Here is a 10,429-nt window from a genome sequence, read left to right as displayed (position 1 = left end):
CACAGATGTGGTCATCACTGTCAAGTCATCCATAAAAGCTCTCATGGGGGGCTGCCGGGTCCCAGATCTTGATTTTGGCCCTCTGCATTCAACCTCCGCAGACTTGACAATCATGTTCATTGCCAAGGAGAAGAGTGACACTGAGATTGTACAACCAGTGATTATGCCCTTCTCCAGGCGGTGCCAGGCAGATATATATACACACACACACACATATATATATATATATATATATATATATATATATATATATAAACGAGCATTTTGAACATATATATACATATGTTCAAAATGCAAAAATGCTTGTTTATAAATATATATGTGTTTGTGTGTGTGTGTATATATATGTATGTGTTCAAAATGCAAAAATGCTTGTTTATATATATATATATATATATATATATATGTGTGTGTATATATATATATATATATATATACATATATATGTTCAAAATGCAAAAATGCTTGTTAATATATACTGTATATGTGTGTGTGTGTGTATATATATATATCCATCCATCCATTTTCTACCGCTTATTCCCCTTTGGGGTCGCGGGTGGTGCTGATGCCTATCTCAGCTACAATCGGGCGGAAGGCGGTGTACACCCTGGACAAGTTGCCACCTCATCCCAAGGCCAACACAGATAGACAGACAACATTCACACTCACATTCGCTCACTAGGGCCAATTTAGTCTTGTATTTCAAAATTATTTCAGATAAACCTATTGTTTTGGTTTTATATATCCATTCATGAAACAAAACTCTTAGGTTGATTGGCAAGAGTAAATTGGCCCTAGTGTGTGAGCGTGAGTGTGACTGTTGTTTATCTGTGTTGGCCCTGCAATGAGGTGGCGACTTGTACTGCCCGAAGGCAGCTGAGATAGCCGAGTTTAACCATATGGTTGCGACATATGCAGCAGAGGCCAGCGGGTGTGGCTGGGCAATGTGCTTTTTAGAAAACCTGAACTTCAAGAGTACAGCTGTATGTCGAGGGCCAGGCCAGGATTCTAGTTTGGTGGTTGGCACACTCACCTCTCAAGGGAACGACCAGGATTCACATCCTCGTGTGGGCTGATATAAAGGTACGGGGCTGAACCACGTAGTGATGCCGTGATTGTAATAGGGGTGACATTGTGCAGGTTAGTAAACCCCGCTCCCTGACAACTTCAGGGGTGTTCTGGCTGCAGAGTTGGCCAGCCAGGAATTTTAGCTCAGTGGTCAGCACGCTCACCTTTCCAGGGTTCATGTCTGGGGGCTGAACGACCACATGTTACACAAACAGAAAGGTACATAGGTTTAATGCACACTTTATTAATATATTCATTCATGTATGACTTGCAAATGTAAAGACAAAAATGGCGCTGTTGTCATTACATTTTGGTCTCCTAATTAATTGTGGCCCCCTTCCCTTCACATTGTATTGATAACTAGCTCCTTGTTGAAACAATTATATGCCAAAATTGCTCTTCTTTTTCAAAGAAAGTTTGATTTGAAAAAACAAGAATATATACATGTGGGAAGGGCGTGGCCTGCGGGCCTGCAGCGAAGCGGCGTGTGCATGGACCGGCTTACAAATCAGTGACAGGTGCGTGGATGGCCCACCTGAGCCTGATTATCGAATCACCTGTCGCTCTGTTAAAAGGCATGATAGGAGGTCCGAAGAACCCCCTAAAGGGCAATCTCCACAATACATTTAAGGTACTGTATTAAATTACATGACAGAAGGAAGTGGAGCAGAGGCCTTCAGGTTCTATTTCATCCTTGGTTGAAAGGTCGCAGCCAATGTGATGGGAGTGGAGTAGGCCTGTGCAAAATTGTGCAGGCCCAGCATCAAGCACTTCCATGTGGTGCGCAGTACCTTTCCAACATTCTGGAAGACACAGACGCAGTTTGTCATTGTACAAAAAAAACCAAAAAAAAAATGTATATATGTATATATATATATATACATATGCACACACACATACACACAAACAGTGTATGTAATAACACAATTATATATTTAGAATATTTGCAGTGAAATACAAATACCACAATAAATAAAGGTATCAATGACTCACATTTTTAAGCTGAAGTGGCAATTATTTTATTAAGTAGTAGTGTGACGACTCATGTGAAATGTTAAGACATTGAGGTCATCGTTTTACACAATTTTTATGCAAATAAAGTCCTAATACTATGAGGTTTGATGTGCAATATTACAAGAACAAAAGAGGAAAAACGTTTGTGAAATGTTTATTCAAATGGTTGTACTGCAAGATTCAATTTATAATGTTGTGACAAAAAGCTATATTCAATAAAATTAATGTTGAAATTTGAAAATGAAGTCAAAATGGTACAAGACCAGATTTAAATGTGAAATTTTAATTAAGTGTGACAATTGTAATTTCATGAAAATAAAAGTACTGTTAGCATAAATATTGTAAAATTTACAAGACTTTGACATTTTTTTTTTTAATTTGGAACAATTATGTCAAGTAAATTGTTACTTATATGTAGTCATTGTCAAAGTACACTTGTCTTAATATATAGCTTTTATTTAATGTCTTTAAGTTTTCATTTTAGAAAAGTTAACTTTATGAAAAAAAGTACTGATATGAGATTACATTTGCAATATGCCAAGGGAATACAAAAGTATTTGAAGAAATAATTGTAAATTTACAATATTCAAGTATATACATATATATATATATATATATATTTATATATATATATAAGTATATATATATATATATATACAACAGTTGTATACGGGGGATAACAGTTGTAATTTTAAGAGAACAAAGTTGTCCTTTCTGGCAACATTTTGAGAAAATTGTATTTAGGGCAGCACAGTGGAAGGGGGGTTAGTGCATCTGCCTCACAATACAAAGGTCCTGGGTTCGATCCTGCGCTTGGGATCTTTCTGTGTGGAGTTTGCATGTTCTTCCCGTTACTGCGTGGGTTCCCTCCGGGTACTCCGGCTTCCTCCCACTTCCAAAGACATGCACCTGGGGATAGGTTGATTGACAACACTAAATTAGCCCTAGTGTGTGAATGTGAGTGTGAATGTTGTCTATCTGTGTTGGCCCTGTGATGAGGTGGCAACTTGTCCAGGGTGTAGCCCGCCTTCCGCCCAAATGCAGCTAAGATAGGCTCCAGCGACCCCCTGTGACCCCGAAAGGGACAAGCGGTAGAAATGGATGGATGGAAAACTATGATTTGAAAAAAGCACAGTAGGGGTTTGTTTTTAAGCCCTTTCCTAAACACAGACTGAGTGTTGTAAACTCTATTGTATGCTGCTTGGAACAGGAAAGGGCTGACTTCTGGGGGACGGGAAGTCTGAAGATTTGGAAAAATATATTCACAAGCAAGCAAACCATGCATAGAATGTTATGTTCTATCTTAAAAGTGTTATCATTGAATGTCCTTGAAGAAATTGTGTTTGGATAGTACTCAACATGCATCACTGCGTAACAACACTAACCTTTCTGACTTTTTTGTACTTTTCCTTCCTTTTCTTCTTCTCCTCTTGGTCAATGAGAGGCTGGTAACGTCCTGTCTGGAAAGCCAATCCTGGCGTCTCAGTACAACTAAGGGTGGACTCATCAGAATCACGGTCCTCCACACAGCAGTCCACATGTTGCTGGTACGGTCTTGCTTCTGCATCTCTGGGCAGTAGCGACCTCCATGGAACACCTTTGGGCTTCATGGCATTTGTGGAGGCTTTGAAGGATGTAGTGTTGGGAGGAGGCGGAGCAGGGGCTGTAACAACAACTTAGGTTTCCGCAGAAGGGGGCCATGTATGTTGTCAACAGACATTATTCGAATGAGTGCAAGTGCATTCCAGATTCTGGACTGCTTTATGCAAAGGAGCTGGCAAAAAAGCTACTACGGAACTGCAAATCCTCCTCCTGCATCGACTAACCATACATTTTAATGCTTAATACAGGTTAATAATTATATTCTGGAAATCTGTAATGTTTACCGTATTTTTTGGACTACACGTCTCAGTTTTTTTTCAGTTTGCGACTTATGTTTGAAATTAACACATTACCGTAAAATATCAAATAATATTATTTAGCTCATTGACGTAAGAGACTAGACGTATAAAGATTTCATCGGATTTAGCGATTAGGAGTGACAGATTGTTTGGTAAACGTATAGCATGTTCTATATGTTATAGTTATTTGAATGACTCTTACCATAATATGTTATGTTAACATACCAGGCACCTTCTCAGTTGGTTATTTATGCGTCATATAACGTACACTTATTCGGCCTGTCGTTCACTATTCTTTATTTTAAATTGCCTTTCAAATGACTATTCTTGGTGTTGGGTTTTATCAAATGAATTTCCCCCAAAAATGCGACTTATACTCCAGTGCGACTTATATATGTTTTTTGTTTTTTCTCGTTCTTTATTATGCATTTTCGGCAGGTGCGACTTATACTCCGAAAAATACGATATATTCCTCTCATTGGGACTAATTTTCTTGGTGCATTTATGTAGGCGTCGCTGGCATAGGCTCAGTTTTTTAGTAGCCCATACGCGATACTACTGATTTTCTTTCTTAACCGATACAGAGTAAAACTTGGGCTTGTTTCGGCGATACTGATCCGACAGCGATACGTTGTGCAAATATATCTAATGTGTTTAATAACATTTAAAAAGTAGTACATCTCAAGTGTTCAAATACTTCTGCACTGAATGCGTTACTGTAATTATAATTAACTCTGTATGTGGTGTCTCCAAATAGCCTACAATAAAAGAGTACATACATTTGCTGTTTATAATACTGAGCGATTCATTTCATCCATCCATTTTCTACCGCTTGTCCCGTTCATGACAGACTGAATGACGGCGCACAGCGTGCGGCTGCTATTGCGTATTACGTACATACCTCGGTGGGGGAAAAAAACTTAGTTTCCACCAATTGGGCTTCAATTAGACCAGATATCAATGATTTAGTTACTTTACACTGTGTTCCTGTTATGATATACAATTAGGTCCATAAATATTTGGACATTGACACAAATTTCAATATTCCAGCTCTGTACAACACCGGAATGAATTTGAAATGAAACAATCAAGCTGTGCTTTAAGTGCAGACTTTGAGCTTTAATTTGAGGGTATTTACATCCAAATCAGGTGAACTGTGTAGGAATTACAACACGTTATATGTGCCTTTCACTTTTTAATGGGCCCAAATGGTAAATGGTTGTACTTGTATAGCGCTTTTATACCCCTTTTTAAGGAGCCCAAACGCTTTGACAGTATTTCCACATACACACATTCACACACTAATAGCGGGAGCTGCCATGCAAGGCGCTATACCAGGACCCATCAGGAGCAAGGGTGAAGTGTCTTTGCCAAAGGACACAACGGACGTGACTAGGATGGTAGAAGGTGGGAATTGAACCAGTAACCCTCAGATTGCTGGCACGGCCACTCTCCCAACTTCGCCATGCTGTCCCCCCAAAAAAGTAATTGGACAAACTAACATAATTATAAGTCAAATTGTCACTTTTTGATTTATGATTATGTTAGTTTGTCCATCCATCCATCCATTTTCTACCGCTTATTCCCTTTTGGGGTCGCGGGGGGGGCTGGCGCCTATCTTAGCTACAATCAGGCGGAAGTCGCCACCTCATCGCAGGGCACACACAGATACAGACAACATTCACACACGGGGGCCAATTTAGTGTTGCCAATCAACCTATCCCCAGGTGCATGTCTTTGGAGGTGGGAGGAAGCCGGAGTACCCGGAGGGAACCCAGCCATTCACGGGGAGGACATGCAAACTCCACACAGAAAGATCCCGAGCCTGGGATTGAACCCAGGGATCTTTCTGTGTGGAGTTTGCATGTTCTCCCCGTGAATGCGTGGGTTCCCTCCGGGTACTCCAGCTTCCTCCCACCTCCAAAGACATGCACCTGGGGATAGGTTGATTGGCAACACTAAATTGGCCCTAGTGTGTGAATGTGAGTGTGAATGTTGTCTATCTGTGTTGGCCCAGCGATAAGGTGGCGACTTGTCCAGGGTGTACGCCGCCTTCCGCCCGATTGTAGCCGAGATAGGCACCAGCGCCCCCCGCGACTCCAAAGGGAATAAGCAGTAGGACATGGATAGATGGATTGTCATTTTATAATACTTTGTTGCAAATCCTTTGCAGTCAATGACAGCCTGAAGTGTGGAACCCATAGACCTCACCAGACGCTGAGTTTGGTCCCTGCATGGTAATGCTCTGCCAGGCATCTGCTGCAGCTGTCTTCACTTACTGCTAGTTCTTTGGGCATTTTCCTTCAGTTTTGTCTTCAGCAGGTGAAATTCATGTTCAATGCATTCAGGTCAGGTGATTGACTTGGCCGTTGCAGAACATTCCACTTCTTTGCCTTAAATAACTATTTGGTTGCTTTCACAGTATGCTTCGGGTCATTGTCCATCTGCATTGTGAAGCGCTGTTCAATGAGTTTTGAAGCATTTGGCTGAACATGAGCAGATAATATTACCCGAAACGCTTAAGTTAAAGTACCAATAATTGTCACACACACTTCAGAATTCATTCTGCTGCTTTTGTCAGCTGTCACATCATCAATAAATACAGGAGATCCAGTCCCACTGGCAGCCATGCATGCCCACACCATTACACTACCACCACCAGTCCCACTGGCAGCCATGCATGCCCACACCATTACACTACCACCACCATGCTTCACTGATGAGGTGGTATGCTTTGGATCTTGAGCAATTCCTTCCCTTCTCCATACTCTTCTCTTTCCATCATTCCGGTTTAAGTTGATCTTTGTCTCATCTGTCCATAAGATGTTGTTCCAGAACTGCACAGGCTCTTTTAGATGTTTATTAGCAAACTCTAATCTGGCCTTCTTGTTTTTGAGGCTCACCGATGGTTTTCACCTTGTGACATTTCTGTATTTCCTCTGGTGAAGTCTTCTCTTAATTTTTTACTTGGACACAGATACACCTACCACCTGGACAGTTTTCTTCATCTGGCCAACTATTGTAAAGGGCTTTTTCTTGACAAGGGAAAGGATGTGTCTGTCATCCACCACACTTGTTTTCCGTGGCCTTCCATGTCTTTTGGTGTTGCTGAGCTCAGCAGTGCGTTCTCTCTATTTAAGAATGTACCAAACAGTTGATTTGGCCACACCTTGTGTTTTTTCTATCTCTCTGATGGCATTGTTTAGATTTTAGATCCTAATGATGCTTGCTTCACTGATACTGACAGCTCTTTGGACTTCATATTGAGAGATGACCTCCCCAGATTCCAAATGAATATACCACACTTGAAATTACATCTAGGCCTTTTATCTGCTCTTTGTAAATGAAATAAATGGTAAAAAACAGGGAGTAACACACACACCTGGCTACGGAACAGCTGAGTAACCAATTGTCCGATTATTTTTTGGTCCCTTAAAAAGTGAAAGGCACATATAACATGTGTTTAATGTAATTCCTACACTGTTCACCTGAATTGGATGTAAATACCCTCAAATTAAAGCTCAAAGTCTGCACTTAAAGCAGATATTGATTGTTTAATTTCAAATCCATTGTGGTGTTGTACAGAGCTGGAACACTGAAAATTGTGTCAGTGTCTAAATATTTATGGACTTAACTGTACATTATCTAAGGTAAGTGAAGTTTCAAAGGTATCGGTATTTTAATTTGAGAAACTCTGTTAGAGCATAAAGATCTAGCATTGGGGGTATCAGTATCATTTCGCACATCACAACCATGGGGCAGTTATGAGTAAACCCTAAAAATGGGTGAAGGGGGGGGGTCATGACAATTTATCCATTGACTTTTAAGTCAGTTGTGATTGAACCCTGTTAATTCCGCTGAGCAACACGGGGCATAGTTAGTATATGGGGAAAAAGGCAGGCTTGTATTTGACTTCTTCAAATCGGCCTGGAGGCACTATGAAATCTGCCCACAAATGGGTTAGGTTAATATATGACCGACTTTTTTCTCAATTGGGTCGGTTATTAAATCTGCCTAGCAACAAAATGTGAGCCTGGTTTAGGACAAAATTTCACTTTGGCCAAAATGGCAGTTATGATCGAGCCTTATAAACTCTGCATAGCAACAAGTGGGAAAGGGTGGGTCATGACTTTTTCTTGATTGGGTACTGAGAGTTATGATAGAGCCCAAACTTTGCTTCTGTGGACTTACTGAGCATATTTTGCATTAGCCATTATTTTAGAAATATCTGGACAAACTCCCCCCACAATATGCATTTAGTAAGCAAGTTCTAACATTTATTCATTAGAGCTGGTCAACATCAGAAACAAATCTATAACACAATGACCTTTTGATTTTGAACACAAACAGGGATAGAAAAATATATAACAGTTAATCAACATACTGTGCATAAAGATGTCTTATAACATTTGATCAGGTCTGGGCCTCATTATGATCGTCTTTTGTGCTTGGGTCCCGGGCAGGATCATTGAGACAGAGGATGCGGATGAGATCACTCTCCGGGAGAGAACTAAAACAAAAAGGTAGGAAAAAGTGACTTACTAATATCACACCGCCAAATAAGCGAAAAATAAAGAAGTATATTTGGGACAATATTTGTGATTACCTCATGCTTAGTGGTGTGAAAAAAATGAATTGTCTGTAGCGCTGGCCATCAGCCACTTTCAGCATCATATCCACAGAGATCCTCCTGTTCACCATGTCCTAATTCAAATCACACAAAGCATCGGGAAATTGGTTTTCAAAAATACCAAATTGACTCAAATAGAAGACAACCCCCCTTCTTTTTCCAGAAAATCTCTATCTGCACCTGTCCAGGTCATTAGTGTCTGTGTGAGTGACAGGAAAAACAGCTCCGACTCACTTGGGAATGAGTCCTTTAGTATGCACAAATACATCTCTTAAACCGAAGACAACAAGGCTTTTTCCACTTTCTCTTGTAAACAATAAGGTACTATGCCATTTATATATTATGATGTGTCCACTAGTGCAGTGGTTCTCAACCTTTTTCCAGTGATGTACCCCCTGTGGACATTTTTTTAATTCAAGTACCTCTAATCAGAGCAAAGCATTTTTCGTTGAAAAAAGAGTTAAAGATGTAAAATACAGCACTATGTCATCAGTTTCTGATTTATTCAATTGTTTAACAGTGCAAAATATTGCTCATTTGTAGTGATCTTTCTTGAACTATTTGGAAAAACAGATATAAAAATAACTAACAAGTTGTTGAAAAATAAACAAGTGATTAAATTATAAATAAAGATTTCTACGGGCTTCACGGTGGCAGAGGGGTTAGTGCGTCTGCCTCACAATACGAAGCTCCTGCAGTCCTGGGTTCAAATCCAGGCTCGGGATCTTTCTGTGTGGAGTTTGCATGTTCTCCCCGTGAATGCGTGGGTTCCCTCCGGGTACTCCGGCTTCCTCCCACTTCCAAAGACATGCACCTTGGGATAGGTTGATTGGCAACACTAAATTGGCCCTTGTGTCTGAATGTGAGTGTGAATGTTGTCCGTCTATCTGTGTTGGCCCTGCGATGAGGTGGCGACTTGTCCAGGGTGTACCCCGCCTTCCGCCCGATTGTAGCTGAGATAGGCGCCAGCGCCCCCCGCGACCCCAAAAGGGAATAAGCGGTAGAAAATGGATGGATGGATAAAGATTTCTACACATAGAAGTAATCATCAACTTAAAGTGCCCTCTTTGGAGACTGTAAAAGAGATCCATCTGGATTCATGAACTTAATTCTAAAAATGTATTCACAAAAAAAAAATCTTTAACATCAATATTTATGGAACATGTCCACAAAAAATCTAGCTGTCAACACTGAATATTGCGTTGATGCATTTCTTTTCACACTTTATGAACTTACATTCATATTTTGTTAAAGTAATATTCAATAAATATATTTATAAATGATTTTTAAATTGCTGCTATTTTTAGAATATTTAAAAAAAAATCTCACATACCCCTTGGCATACCTTCAAGTACCCCCAGGGGTACGCGTACCCCCATTTGAGAACCAATCTTGTTTTGTCACCTTAATATGCTGAAAATTATAAAAGGGTTTTGTATACAAACACGTCGGACACAGATAAAGAATAACTGTTACTACCATGTAAACATCAAATTCATCCAGGCAGCGGAATGGTGCCTCAGTAATGGCCCAGAGAGAGAGAACAAAGCAGACTGTGGAGAAGGAGCGCTCGCCTCCTGACAGCGAGCGCATGTTGCTCATGTCGGCCGTGTTACCTTTACTCGGATGTACCTGCAAAAAAATTAAAGGAGGTTGGTTAATGTTCTACTCTAAATCCACAGGCAATCCAGCTCTGGAATGTTCTTACGGAGATGGAGAGGGTTTCGTTCTTATGGTCAAAGACCATGCTTCCAGTGAAGCCTCTCTGAGCCAGCATGCTGTCAAAGTAATATTTACAACGTGCAGAGAGGAACCT

The 10,429-nt window shown here is 40.4% G+C and overlaps 1 protein-coding gene across 5 annotated transcripts in view; it reads right to left on the bottom strand.

The window, feature by feature from the left end:
- Positions 1–1,292: 1,292 nt before the first annotated feature.
- Positions 1,293–10,429, bottom strand: part of si:dkey-119f1.1 (Structural maintenance of chromosomes protein 6-like) — a 29,030-nt gene continuing 19,893 nt past the window's right edge. For 3 of the 5 annotated variants that reach the window (XM_061900622.1, XM_061900624.1, XM_061900625.1), the window contains 4 exons: positions 10,322–10,427; positions 10,093–10,245; positions 8,590–8,687; positions 8,239–8,493 (listed from right to left, as the gene is read on the bottom strand). In XM_061900622.1, the coding sequence (XP_061756606.1) occupies positions 8,397–8,493; positions 8,590–8,687; positions 10,093–10,245; positions 10,322–10,427 (454 nt within the window). In that variant the 3' untranslated portion in view covers positions 8,239–8,396. Of the gene's footprint in view, positions 1,872–2,865; positions 2,992–8,238; positions 8,494–8,589; positions 8,688–10,092; positions 10,246–10,321; positions 10,428–10,429 lie in introns of those variants that run through there. The other 2 variants (XR_009806807.1, XM_061900623.1) reach the window with 2 other exon arrangements.

This window comes from Nerophis ophidion, linkage group LG05, assembly GCF_033978795.1.
Source record: "Nerophis ophidion isolate RoL-2023_Sa linkage group LG05, RoL_Noph_v1.0, whole genome shotgun sequence".
Lineage (NCBI taxonomy): Eukaryota > Metazoa > Chordata > Actinopteri > Syngnathiformes > Syngnathidae > Nerophis > Nerophis ophidion.
This window is presented reverse-complemented; position numbering and strand designations above follow the sequence as displayed.